The sequence below is a fragment of the Agelaius phoeniceus genome, chromosome Z, assembly GCF_051311805.1.
Source record: "Agelaius phoeniceus isolate bAgePho1 chromosome Z, bAgePho1.hap1, whole genome shotgun sequence".
Taxonomy (NCBI): Eukaryota; Metazoa; Chordata; class Aves; order Passeriformes; family Icteridae; genus Agelaius; species Agelaius phoeniceus.
Genome location: NC_135303.1, coordinates 82911809 through 82926392, shown reverse-complemented (window position 1 = coordinate 82926392; position 14584 = coordinate 82911809). Strand labels below are relative to the sequence as shown.

At 38.6% G+C, this 14584-nt stretch overlaps 1 protein-coding gene across 3 annotated transcripts in view; it reads left to right on the top strand.

Annotated features, from left to right (window-relative positions):
- The window catches only part of RAI14 (retinoic acid induced 14), an 85330-nt gene extending 72170 nt beyond the window's left edge, over window positions 1-13160 (top strand). For 2 of the 3 annotated variants that reach the window (XM_054652518.2, XM_077171212.1), the window contains 10 exons: window positions 2042-2220; window positions 2842-2870; window positions 3802-3888; window positions 4617-4703; window positions 5384-5444; window positions 5765-5883; window positions 6397-7908; window positions 8672-8821; window positions 10812-10877; window positions 11134-13160. In XM_054652518.2, the coding sequence (XP_054508493.2) occupies window positions 2042-2220; window positions 2842-2870; window positions 3802-3888; window positions 4617-4703; window positions 5384-5444; window positions 5765-5883; window positions 6397-7908; window positions 8672-8821; window positions 10812-10877; window positions 11134-11211 (2368 nt within the window). In that variant the 3' untranslated portion in view covers window positions 11212-13160. The remainder of the gene's footprint in view (window positions 1-2041; window positions 2221-2841; window positions 2871-3801; window positions 3889-4616; window positions 4704-5383; window positions 5445-5764; window positions 5884-6396; window positions 7909-8671; window positions 8822-10811; window positions 10878-11133) is intronic. The other variant, XM_077171213.1, reaches the window with a different exon arrangement.
- Window positions 13161-14584: the final 1424 nt, after the last annotated feature.

Genomic DNA, 14584 nt, shown 5'->3' with positions numbered 1-14584 from the left:
AAATTATTCCTGTACAAATATGATTGACAGCACTCACCCACGTATCACTTTCTAAGTATCCCAGATAAAATGCTGCTCTCTTCTTGGAATGAGTTAATACCTCCAACTTAAATTCTTAAAACTGCTAGTTGTGAGCAAAATCTGTGAGGGTTGCTTTTTCTGCCATAATGCAGCCACAGCAGCAAGAAAAAAAATACAGTAAATCTCTATAGTGGAGATGCTGTTTTTTAAGAAGGTGCCAATTTGAGATTTTTCTGCATTAAGAGAGATAGTGCAAATATCAGACAACTTCTTAAAAAGCAACATCCTTGTAGTGAAAAATGCACTTGTTCTGATGATACTGACAAAGATCAAGAGTCTTAGAAAATTATGGACTGTTTTATAAACAGCTGGTTAAATTGTGGAGGTAAAGCAGGATACTGACAAGATTTGGCACTTACACTTCATAGCAATTTTGATTATTCTGTGTGACACAATGCTGATTCTGTTCTCTGGTGGCACCTGTGAATATAAGACTGGGCCCTAACTTGTTTTTTATCAGTCCAAAGTTCATTAGAGTGCTCTTTATTTCCAGTTGTCTGAAGAAAACCCCTTTGTTTTCTGTCAGTTTTCACAGCCTCATTGGTGCTTTGAACCTGAGGTGCTGCACCCTCTGAGGCCTCTGCCTTGTCCTCGCTCTCCTAGTGTTTAATCAGCAGTGTTAAGGCTTTTGGCTTTAATTGGATGAAGGAGTTTCTGTCACAGATAGGACTCCCATTTTTGTATTTTTTTTAAGATAGCAGTGTATGTAGAAGCAACAAAACATTGTAACATGGAATGTGCTGGTTTCCTTCTTGCTTTAATTGTGGTGAGGGGAGTGACTAGTCCTGCACCTTATGTTCACAGAAGTAGTTAAGATTTTACTGAAACAGGAGAAACCTCATTGGGAGAAGAGAGGGATAACCTTGGAAAATGGCATCTCCAGATTCCTATCATGTCCAGACTAAGTGAATTATTTTGGTAATCTAAAACCATCCCTGTGACTCTGGAGGTGTTATCCAAGTTATCACTCACCACTACTTTTAGCACAGTACTGCAACAGCGTCACTTTTCCAAGTGACTCACCCATTAGAGGGAGTGTGTTTAATTCATTAGTGAAACTGTTTTCCTAATAGTTAGCAAATATTATCACTGTAGTAACTTTTCAGCATTGTATCTGCACTGAGGAATGTATTTGGCAGTAAACTTGGCCAACTTATTAGACATGTTTTCATGCTGAGAAAGAACTGTGCCTGAGCAGGAAGGCAGTATTAGAGCATGCTTGAAAGGTGAGGTTTTCTGTGTGTTTGTAATTATTCTGTATGTCTCTTTTGACCCCTTCAAACAATTGAGAAAAGCAGATACATGTTAGGAAAAGATTCCTTCTGTATGCTATGCTTACTCTAGGAGCTATCTCTGTGCAGCTGCTCTGTGTAGGAAAGGGAATTGTTTGTGCTGTCATGAAATCCTTTTTTTCTTTTTTTTAGGCTGACAGTAGCACAGGGTTTGAGGTCAAACTCATCTCTTGGACTCACTGAAGATCTTTTAGATTTAGTTGTCTTTTTGATTGAAATCTGTTTTTCTGTTTTGTCTCAAACACAACATGTGGAGGAGAACACAACATGTGGAAAGAAATAAAGGTTTTCTTGTTGTACCACCACTGTAATCAGAGTGTAGCGATGAGGTTTGTTTGTCTGACTTTACCCTGCAGCCATTTCTATCTATGACTCTCCTCTCAGCCTCAGGAGGCCATATTTAGAAATGTTTGCAGACCTGTATTTGCAGCTGGAGTGTATGAGGAAGAGGAGGAAGAGCTGGCAAGTGTCTGTTTGTAAGGAGAAAGAGAAGAATATTATATTATTATTATTATTATATTATCTGTTTGTAAGGAGAAAGAGAAGAATATTATTTATTGCACAGTAACAGTCACAATATTTTTTTTTCACTGAAGAAATGAGCTGCTAAAGAGAATGCCTTGACACTTGCTGTTTGTATTTTGTTTTTTTTTTCTTCTCTTGTTCAGAACTGCTTTGATGATGGCTTGTGAAGCTAGTAGCCTTAACATGGTGGAAGCTTTCCTTAGGAGAGGTGCAGATGTCAGTTTAGTAGACGTCTTTGGACAGAATGCTCTGCATTACGCCAAGCTCTCTGAGAATACAGGAATCCAGAATCTCCTGTCGTCAAAGATATCGCAGGACGTGGGTATGTGAGAGAGGCTGACCTGCCCTTTGTCACTTCTTGATTTAGCACTGAGCAAATTTACTTAAAAGTGTAGCCCAAAATGCTGCAAAAGCCATTTTCAAGATTATCTGGCTGAAATTTCCCAAAAACTCTTTGCCATTGATGGTAATATTTAGCATGGGATAAAACCCTGAGCAAGCCAAAAAGAGGTGTATTGGAGAAAGACAAGTTGATGTAGTAACATCGTGAAATTTTGCATACAATTTGGAATGGATTCTCTTTTATACATAGAAACCCTCAGCAGAGGGGTTGGAGAAGGAACTAAAGCAGGCAGAGCATTTTATGGTCAAACTGCAATGGATTTCTGAAGTAGGAAATTTAATGCATAAGAATGGTGCAAGACCAGAATAAGAATTGTCATGATTCTTCAGATTTTGTCTCAAAATGAAATGAGACAGTAGCAGAGAAAGAATGTGATTGAAATGGAATTTGAAAATTCTACTTTTCAGGTGTCAGACAGGAATTCAAAAACCAAACCATTTATCTATGGTATGGGAAGCAGAGCAGAGAGGTGGGTCAAAAATAGAAAGTAATTCTTCCTTTAATAACTTCTCTTTATTCCACTTCTTTTCTGCTCCACAGAGGCAAAGTCTCCAACAAAAGTGAAGCAGGTATTTGTCCTTTTGGTTTTGAAAATACTCTGACTCTAGACTTGTAACGTAACAAAAAACAGTAACAGAAGCACTAGTAAGTGCCGTTGTGAGATGGGTTGCCATGACTACCATGTAATGGAAAAGGTTTTTCTTGCTTAGGTAAGAAATGTGCTTCAGGAACACTACTTTTAGACTTGGCTTCTCTGTGTAACAGCAGCCAGCACCCTTGGCGAGGGGAGGAAAGGAGGAGCAGTGTGTATGTGCACGTGTGGTGGGATGATTCCTGCTTTCCTCATGTGTAGGGCAGGAGCTTGGCTCTTTGAATTGCAGAAAAGAGACCTAGAGAAATTCTCTCTTTCTGAAACACAAAATTAAAGGTTATCCCTGGTTTTGCTGGAGACTCCTTGCTGTGGCAATCACGGCAGATTTAGGCGATTAAATTAGTTTCTTACATTTTTCATTCAATGTCATATCTTGGTGTGCAAGTAGACCTTGTAGACCTGCTGGTGGCTGGGAAGTAGACAAGGGTGCAATGCATTGGTCATTCCTTCTCTGAGTGCAGAGGTGGGTTTTTGGGGGGCTCAGGCAGAAGCTGGTGGAGAGGAAAAATGGTAGATGTGAAGAATGGCATGACTGGGCTGTGTGTGAATGGAAGTGTTTTAAGGTCACTGGTGCTAAACCTATTGTCAGCTTCTGCTTTTTCACTAAATCTTGTTTGTTTTCACTGAAGCATGGTTTACAAGGGAGCAGATTCTTATTGTCAGGCATGTTTAATATCTTTGTGTTAGTAGAGATGTGGTCTTTACCCAGGGGAAAAAAGGCGCTGCATGAGCTGCTAAAGTTGATATTAATGTGGGATTTATTTTTTATATTTTTTTATTAAACAACTTGCTCAGACTTTACTAACCAAACTAACAAACCTACCTTTTCTGGCTGGTGAAACTTTCAGCATGATCAAGGCTCTAAAATAAGTTCAGAAAGAAGTGGAACTCCAAAAAAACGCAAAGCCCCACCTCCTCCTATCAGTCCTATTCAGGTAAAGAAAAGACCAATTTTGAGATGCTTTTAGGGGATATAAAGCATTTTGAACATTATTAGAGTTATGTGGGCAGGATTTTCTCTGTCATTGTTATTTTATGTGCCTGTCTTACCATGAGTGCTTTTCCTTACATTAGGATGACACCATGAAAGCTCATGTTGCTTAGATTAACTAAGCAAAATTGCTTAAAATACAGCATGGTCCAAGATACAACTGTACAAATTTTGCTGTACAATTGCTTCTTTCAACTAAAGTTGTTGTTCTTTTGCTGATTTCAATAAGTAAATGATGAGTTCTTTATATTTTAGTTATACATATATATGGATATATATTATTATGGGCATATAAGCATATCAAAATAAAATACTTAACTGCATTTTGGTACTATATAAGTCTATTTAATAGTTAGGGTTAGTCTTAAACCAGAATGTAACCTGTGTAACAGCTACACTTCTTATGTAATAATGATTCAGAAGGGCACTAAATAATTAGGTCTGTTCTCTGAAAGTAATCTAGGATTGTGACTTATATTAGTGCAGGTAAAATACTCTTTAATGCATGTGTATGTATGTATGTGTGTATATATATATACATATATATGTATATATGTGTGTGTATATATAGATATACACATATATACATAAATATATATATGGGCACATGTTAGGGAGGTACCTGTACGTGCAAGTATGTATACATACCTATTTATATAAAATTTTTTACAGGTTAATGATTTATCCTCTCCATACTCATCAACTTCAACTCCCATGACTGGAAAAGGACAGGCTTTCTTTGCTGATCAAATGTGCAAGGTATCAGTGTTCCATTCTTATGAGCTATGGGAAGGAAAGTACAGGATCTGTTTTGCTTGATGTTCTATTTTGATGACTGCAGTCTCCTGTGACTTAATTAGCTGAATTTTAGGAACAAAAGCGAATCCAAATCTATTTAAATGCAATTCATGAAACAAGACTAAAGTTTACTTTAATATGTGAAAAACATGTACATATAAATAGTCATAGGTAAGTGTTTAGAAGTATGGTTATGAAGGTATTAATGTTCCAAGAGTTCAATTTCTAATACCAGCAAAATGCATGGAATCGGGCAGTGAGAAGAGACCATTTTACCAAAAGATGTCAGTGAAAGGGTTGAATACATTCTGTCTGATCTTTACCTTGTGTTGCTGAAGATTTTTTTAAGCACATGTGAGTATGTTGCTACTACTTATCACAGGGTTTGTAGTCTTCCAAACTATTTACAAGATGCCTGTGTTTCATTAGGATTTAATTGGAATTGGGCAATGGAACTTGAATGGCTTTAGCACACTTTGAAATACTGGACACATGCTACAATTAAATAAGACCTCAGAAATAAAAGTCATCCACTTGGACAGGCTTTATCCAGCAGAATCTATACTGTCTATAGTTGTTTTTGGTGAACTGTCCAGCTTTACATCTGCTTTCTGTGAAAATGTTTTCTTTTGATGTCTTAGCAGGAGGAATTCAGCTCCTTTTACAGGGACAATAAAGACAGACTGAGTGACAGCACAACAGGTACACAATTAATCCTTATCTCATAAGGTATTTTAAGTGGCATGAAATGCTGAAAACCTCTGTATCTTTCTACTTAAAACATGAGACACACTAAGTATTGAGAGTGATGGTTTGTAATTCCACAAGCAGCTCCCCACCAAAACATCCTGCTTCTTCCTGCTTCTATTACATTAACACACTCTTGGGGATTTTGTAGGAACAGTTTGCTTGCTCATTGAATTTAGTGGTCATGGGAACAAGCTGTTTAAATGTTGGAATAACTAACTAAATAGCATTTCAACTTTTTGAAACCTTTTGAATCTTTTTTTTTCCTTCTGAAGGTGCTGATAGTTTATTGGATGTGAGTTCTGAAGTTGACCAACAAGATCTACTTCTGTTGATGCAAGCAAAAATTGCCTCTCTGACATTGCACAATAAGGAGCTGCAGGACAAATTACAGGTGTCATATTTTTGTGCTGTTCTGATGCTCTCTTAATCTGCTAGGCAGAACAAAGAGCTACTTACTGTTTTAAAGAGTTGCACTGTGAAGATCTTTTAATGAGCTTGTTGGTAAGATCATGGAAGCACTGTACCCCAAAGGATTAAATCAGTGTTTTGATCTTCTCACTTTTCCCATAAATTACTGAATAACTTTGTTTATTATGATAACTACATTCTAAAATATGTTGTTGACAGTTGTGCTAGAAGAATTTTAATTTGCATAGCTTTGATTATTAGCTTATGGAGCTCAGCCCAGACTTTCAGAGGAGCTTGGCACTTACTGCCTTCTCTCACTGTAGATGACTAAGTGGGAGCAGCTGAGTTTTGAACTTTTCTAGAAGTTTCTTCCATGGCTCTTTCATCATCTGTCTCTATAGGATGTGGCAATACTTCCTTGCTTACTCTATTCTAAAAAAATTAGAATCATGTACTTGGTTTTATTGTGCAATTGTTGGTGGGTTTTTTTGGACAGGAAAGAACACCTAAAGAAGGGGATTCAACTGTAGAATCTTATTCATCCCAAACACAGTTTGAGCAAACAGCAGAGAGACAAAATGAGTTCATGGTGCAGGAGCTGAAGCCTACGTTAAATGCCACTCAAGTCCAAGAAAAGTTGACAAGCCCCAGAGAAGTAAAAATAAAGTACCTCCAGGAAGACTTAAAGGATGTGCAGAGAAAATTGGAGAATTCTGAAGCCAAAAGAAAGCATGTGGAAACTCAAGTCCAGTATAGAGTCCCAGAAACAGATCATTTAAATAGCCCAGACATTTCAGAAAATGGTTCTGATCTTAATTTGAAATGCGAAGAAACTCAAAACAGGCATGAGGAAGCTGTGAAAGAGATTTTGAATATACAAAGGCAAAAGAAGACAGGTCTTGTTTCCTCTGAAAGTGAAGAAACCAGTTCTGATCTGAGTATGTTGAAGATTACATATGGAGAAGTTGAAGCACTTAAGCAAGAATTGAAGAAAGCGTTGGAGGAAAGTGAAAGACAAAAAGAAAAAGTGAGAGAGCTACAGAAGAAGTTTGAAGACAGAGAGCAGAAAGTAGCAGGCAAATTGTCTGTGGAAGAGTGTGAAGAAATGAAGAATTCATATTGTTCAGTTATTGATAACATTAATCAAGAGAAAGCATTGCTGATTGAGAGGTACAAGGAAGGGCAAGAGGAAATTAAAAGGCTACAGGACAAGCTGACAAATCAGATGCAGTTGGAATCTAGTGCTGAAGCTGGAGAAAGGAAAGATGTGATGCACAGAACAATAGATGATCTCAACAGGCAACTTAGTGAATTGTCTCAGTTGTACAAGGAAGCACAAACAGAGATTGAAGACTATAGGAAGAAAAAAACTCTAGATGATATAGCTTCAGACTACATTCCTAGAGATGAACATGAGAAACTGATGGAGGTAACAAATTCTTTGAGATACAAAGCAGAAAATGAGTTATCAGAAATGAAATCCCAGTACACAAAAGTATTAGATGAATCAGAAGAACTCAAGCAACTATTAGACATTCAGAAGCAAAACTCTTTGCCAATCACTGAACACCGTCAGGTAATCAATGCACTCAGAAATACCATAAAGGAAATGGAGGAAGAAATAAATGAGCTCAAACGACTACTTAGCAACAAGGAAAGTGAATTAAGAAACTTGGAAAAGGAGTTACTGGAAGAAAAAGCTGCAATTAATGAAGCCATGGTACCCAAGGCCACATACAAAAAGCTCCAGTCCTCACTAGAGGGTGAAGTTAGTGCTTTGTCATCCAAACTGAAGGATGTAATCCGAGAGAAGGAAAACATATCCTTAGATGCCATGAAACTGAGAAATGAAATTTTGCACTTGAAAGAAGCAAAAGAAGGTATGCATACTCTGCTTGAAGCAAAGGAACGGGAGGTGACTGATCTTCAGCACAAGTACCACCAAGTTCAAGAAGCTCTTACTGAAATGAAAAACTCATCAAAACTAGAAGAAGATAAAGACAAAAAGGTCAGTGACTCAGTACAGTGGAGGGGTAGTGTGAGTTCAGAGTGCAAAGCGTGTTTACTGGGGCATGAGTGCCCTAACAATGTTGGTTCAAGTACCTTCTGAGTGCATATCCCCCTCTGAAAATCCAGGTATTGCAGGCAAAGGGGTTTTCTCTATGTTTGGCTTTGCAGTTGGCTTCCCTCCCCTATGGAGATAGACACAATCTTTCAATTTACCTCTTTTAAGTTCTTAGATTGGGTTCACACTATTCAGGTAGCTGAAGTCAAAGAAGTGAGATTTACAGCAGAAAGATATTCCAGAGGAGACAAGAAAACAAAGTATCAGGAAGGAGCAAAAATTCAATGGTGGCATATTACTACATTATCTCGGCCACAGCATGATTTGACTAATTTTCCTCTGCAGCTACCATATCCATCACTACAAATTCCTTTATCCAGAGCTATGCAATTTGGTAGCTGTGAATAGCTGGCCTGTGTTTGGTTCAGCAGCAGAATTTGTAAAGGTGGTAAATGCTGCCCTTCTTGTTAAATATTACTGATGTTCAGAACAAGGAGTGCAGGTTGAATAGACCTGACTAGGATGGGGAATAGAGGAGCATTGTAACCCTTTGCTTACATGACATTTCTGTTTGTCTATAGAATTTATTTACAATTTGGTTTTCCTCACTTTTTTGATTTAAGTCACAAATAACTCAAAGATAAGACACACAGAAATACAGTATGCATAGCATCTTTTAATGAAAACCTCTGTTTTGCTTCCCTAGATCAATGAAATGTCCAAGGAAATTAGCAAATTAAAAGAAGCGTTGAACAGCCTTTCTCAGCTCTCCTACTCAACCAGTGCCCCCAAAAGACAAAGCCAGCAGCTGGAAGTGCTACAGCAACAAGTGAAGCAGTTGCAAAACCAACTGACTGTAAGTGTGACAGTTTGGAAACCTAACATTATCCCAGTTCTCCAAAGAAACATGTACTATTCTTCACTCTGCCTTATTTGAAATAGAGTACAGTCAGTGAGTACATGGAAAAGAATCTTCATCCAAAAAATCTGTGATTTCTATTTCTCTGAAACTTGTAGGAATTTGCAAGTCATGAATTGCACTTTAGAAAGAGCATAACTAAAGAAAGCTGATTTTCCACATATTTTTCTCAGACCAGTTGAGAAACAGATTTTTTGTAGTAAAATGGAGTGACCAAACTTGCTGCTCAGACCTTAATTTGTGGAAAAGTATGATCAGTTTGCAGAAGGTTTTCAAGAGCATTCATCAGCTGAAGTTGTTTTGGGGTTTTAAGCTTTTTGGAAATATGAGGTTTCATGTCAAGCAAATGCATCTTTTTATGGGGAGCACAGTTCATTCTCTGAAATTCTGAATGCCTTAGAGGTATTTTTTTTTAATTTTGTTGTTTGTGTGTGAAAGGTCCAGTCTTCTAAGCTGGGTTGAGTCATAATTGATATTTCCCAGAGCTTGCCTGCCCAGAGGAGAGCACTTTATCCACTGTTGAGGATGAAAAGAAGGTATTGTCCACTGGAGGCCTTTGTTGAGGGCTCTGGAGTGCCTCTGAAAGGAGAATTCCCAGACTGACATGCTAAGTGGTGTCTGCTTCCTACCTTTCCCAGCAGAAAAAAAGAGGGCTCAGTATGCCAGAAGAACTCCCTTGCAGGCAAGAGAAATAGTAGGCAAAGCATCCTGTCAGTGTAAAGGCCCAGACTTTCTTGTTCCAGTCCTCCATGTCTGAAAGGACCCTTCATCTCCCACTAATTAGGATCAGCAAAGTAGTGTAAAAGTGCAAAGGTATACAGCACATTGGGAAAGCATTTAACATTTAAAACATGACAGAAGCACTCTTTCCTTCCTGTAGGTTAGCTTTCCTAACAGCTTCACATATCTTTGGAAAGGTGGCTTCTGAGTTGTGGCAGTCTGTGGTGATTGAAAAGGATTGGGTGGCGTTCATTAAGTCAGGGTCCTGCAGGGTAGGACCTTCGTAAGCACCTCCTTTCACCTGGGAAGGCATCAGCTCTGACAGAGGGGTTGATGCCTTTTTCAGACTCACCTAAAAACAGAGGCCAGACAGAATTAAGAGAATAAAAGCAGATATATTAATGAAGGGCCTTCAGGTACATTAAGGGTGGACAAAGCCTCCCCAAAGGGGCTATATCCAAGATGGAAGATGGTCACGAGTTTTTCAGACAATTCTAAGTTTGGTCCATTTATGTATCAGGGATTAATACTCCAATTACAACTTCAGGTAATGAAATCATATACCCCCAGTTTACCACTTCCCCCAATTCACTTCTGTTTAGACTTTCTGGGGCCTGGGGCAGTAGGGTGTCCTTATATATATATATCCAAATATTTCCAAATGTATGTATCCAAATATATCCGAACAATTCCTCTCTAGCTACCAGCCTAGAGAGGAATTGTTTTGTCTGAATAAAATGGGAGAACAGTAGCTGACAGGCTATGGAGTTTTAGAGCTATACCCTAAAGCAGTACAGATTTGAAAAATATAAAAGCTAAAATCCTAAGGCATCAGGGCCACTGTCTTCAGGGAAGAGCTGAGTTGCAGTTGAGAGTTGATTTGTCAGAGTACTGTTGTCTTTCCTCAATTCTGGCTGCTGATAAGCTTGGAAATATAGGATGTGCTCATTCCACACCTTTGCAGCTCAGTGCTTGTTAAAACTGCTGATATCACCAGCTCTTTTACTGGGGTAGGTAGAACTACAGCATTTTCCTGGACATGCTTCTGAGCAAATTTTGAGTGCCTGGTGACACAACACTGTCAGAACTGGTTTTCAATGCATTAATAAGACTATGGTTTGAATTCTCCCCAGTCAGAATCTACTTGGGGAGTTCTCATTTCAATAGTTCTGAATGCTCTATGCTTTTCTGCTTAACTGTTTTTTAGGAAACAAAGAAACAACACCAGGAAATTGTCTCAGTTTACAGGATGCACCTTCTCTATGCTGTGCAGGTATGGTTGCATGTTGTCAGTCACTCAGTGTTAGTGTATTAACTGAAGATGTTTCTTCTGCAGATCTAGTAAGAATTTTGCATGTTTTCACTTAGAAACATCCCTCCCATAAGGTATGACAGTTCAAGAACAATTTTAACACTGCTTCCACTTGGGAAATTGGTCTAATTAATATACCTGAAAAATAGTTTGTCAATGTTCTGAAAGACTGGAGCTGCATTCATTCAATCATCTTTTTTTCTCTCCCTTTGTCTAGGGTCAAATGGATGAAGATGTCCAGAAAGTGCTTAAACAAATTTTATCAATGTGTAAAAGCCAATCACAGAAAAAGTAAACAAAAAAGCCAAGGAAAACTCCCTATTTTTATTAACCCTGTTATGGTTCTTTTATCTAGATTTGCCTTAACATAAGATTTCAAATTGGCAATTTGCTGCTTTTGTGTTACTGTGCTATTTGTGAGGGGGATATATTTGTCTGTCTGTACCACTTCCATGTGCATTTCCATGTGCAGAAGCTAAACACATGCCTGCTTTTTATACCCAAAATGCAAGTATGTTCTTCAGACTTTTTACATAGGCCACTCCATGTCGTGTTTACCCTGTGAGTACTTTTCCAGCTTCCTCCAACAGCAGCAGGTTAACCTGGAGGAAAGCACTGGTGTTGCCTGGGTAAAGGTGAAATTCTCTGTGAGGTCTTCTGTACTGATTATAAGCTGCATCTCATTACTGGGTGTGTTTGATACTGCAGCACTCAGATTGCTGACATTTTGCCACATGCAGCCTTTGGCAGAGCAGAAGTGAACCTTGAAGCAGTGAGCAGGAGTAGATATTTATGCTGAGCCAGAACCTCAAACAGCTACACTTCCTGGTGCAATGTTATTTAAGATTAACACACTAAAACGTGGCTGCCCCAGTTCACCCAATGCACTGAGTACACAAAACCCATACCATGCTTCAGTTTCCTTAACTACCTGGTAGTGGAATGAAACTATTTCAAAAGGTAAAAGCATTAGTTTATTGAAGTCACATACAAACAGAACTGTCTCTATAAACAGCCCTTTGTGATAGGTTTAGCTGTCTATGCAAGCGTTGGCCATGAAGCTCAGGAACAAAACCAGGTCATATACTTTTAGACAAGGGATTCTAGTGAACACAGGATGTTTACAGTAAATGTCAATGCCTCATACTTCCTAACCTCACTTTTGTAAAGATCTTCTCTGCGGTATATTTTTACTGGCCCTCTAATGAATTTTTTTGTAATGAAATCATTTTTTCTACATAATATTTGCATTAAGCTTATTAACAAATATTTTTAGGTAATTGTGTCTTAGAGAGTTTCTTTTTATACCCCCAAGTACTCAGTAATAGTGAAGCATAGTAAAGTGTTTTCAGTTTGTAAGAAATTTGTATGGAATAATAGACCTGTCTGTCAGTGTGGTCCAGAGCAGTTAAGTGTAAAATTCAGCCTGCTGTTCCAAAAAAATTTTAGAAATTATAGGTAGACAACAGCAGGAGGTGTCAAAAAATTCTGTATGTTGTTTCTAGAGGCTATAGGCATCAATAAAGCCTTTATCAGCACTTCTACATTTAAAGTCAAATAAAAATGCCTGATGTGGAATAGAATGAAACTATGGAAAAATGTTTTAAGCACACACTGCACTTGAGGGTACAACCATTTTAACAAGCTTGCGGCTTCAATATGGTATTGTGGTTTTTTTTTTAATTCTATGGGGATATGTCTCTATTAATAGAGAAATCTTTCAGAGCTATATAATCTATGAAGTTTATATAGAGTCATAATATGACAGGAGTCAGCAGTGCCTCAGGCTGACTGAACTCATAGTGCACTTATATCAGATAATTCCTAACTCTGGCAAAGCTAAATGGATTTTAAAAACAAGAAGAAAACCACCACCTTTGCATCAGTTAGACCTTGGTGTTACTTTTCTTGAGTGGTTTAACTAATGCCGTCTAATTTTGAACAGTATTTTATAGTTAGACAGCTTTGAAAATGCTCCAAAGAAATGTGAAAAAAATTTTGCTGCATTACTTTAAAAAGAACAAAATTTTAAGCATGCTAATGCTGCAAGTATAAAACTTGATGAATCATTTTGTAGGTTGCTTGATGGATTTAGTCTTCTACTTTGGTTTGGTTTGTATATTTATTACAATTATCTTTGTGGAATATTGGAAATTATATACTACAGCATAACAAGTTTCTTTATATGTAATTTACAAGAAGTTTCCTCATGCAGCAAATAAACTATTTCCTTTTTTTTTTTCATTTTTGTCTTCATTTACTTTTTGTACTGATGGAAATCTCACTACACTGTTCTAACATAGTACAGATGTGTTCTGTATCTCCTGTTTAAATGGATGACACAAGAGCCAGGTTTTCCTCCCTGAAATTCAATCTTCACTATTCACTATCTTGATCTGTTGTGTGAAATAAATCCAGTCCAAACCCCGCGCAGTGAGTTTTGCAGATAATGCCTTCTATCTCATGGATAAGTTTGTAGCCATTTCTCACATGGACATCCTGCTAGAGGTAATACAGGTTTCCCATTTGCCACTGGATAATTCCAGCAAAGTTTAAAATACCTTAGAGCTGCAGCACTCACCAGTGATGTCCTACAGTTCTTCAAAACTGGTGGTTCTCTGTCACTTAGCACTTCACACATAGAACTACAATGGGAATATATCTAGGTGTATGTGCATATGGATATGTCTGCTTTTTAAACTTACTCACACAGTCAGCCCCACTGCCTTTTATCATCTCTTCTCAGTTTTATTTGAGAAACTGTTCTATTAGTGACTGATTTCCTAGTATCTTGCCTGAAGGAATTGCATCTCTTGTGATCTCATCCCAGGGCTCTTTAGCCTCTTGTAGCAAATTTCTGTTAGCTGCCCAGCACTGGATTCCCTTTGAAGATGGGCAAGCTGACATGCAGAGTCTGGGCCTGTGGGGTACATCTGCCTAAGCTGCTACTCTGAAACATTCACATCTGGATGTTTCTGGCCTCCTGCATGGTCAGTCCAAACAGCATGGGCAGCATTTTTGTAGCAAATTCCTTTCCCTCTCTCCACTAAGTGCATGAGTACTGGAAATAAACTCCTCTTGCCGAACTCACTGCACTATGTCCTGTCACAGTAGGGAAGGGTGACAAATGATGGTAGCAGACTTCAGATGGAATTTGGGAGTAGACAGCATCCTAGATCTGCATTATCACCTATTGCTTTTTTTTTTTTTTTTCTTTTTGTCCCTTTCTCTTGCTATGCAAACTAAGGGCAAGTTCATGTAAGCAGGTGTTGCCCTGGTTATTTATCATCTGGCTCTCACAGGGCCCTCCTTTTACCAGCCCAAACTGACATGAGAATATAGGAGGGTGGAGGGTGAAAATGCAGATTCCAGCAGCAGTCAAAGGTTAACTTTTCGCAGTGTGCCTTGTGTCCTTGCTGGACAGATCTTTTGGCTGTGGCAGCACATAGTGAGGCATAACCAACACCTGAGCACAGGGGTCATTATCCTCTGAGATGAGTCTGGGTTCCTGGGCACGTTGCATAGCAGACTTCCTGCTGGGGCCTCCTGGGTAGAAGCACAGGTGGAGCCAATCTTGCCCCTTGGTGGCTGAGCAGGGGGCTCAGGGATGGCAGAATGACCTGCTGCTTGCCTCCCCACCTCTCCTCAGGGCAGCTCTGTGGGGATGT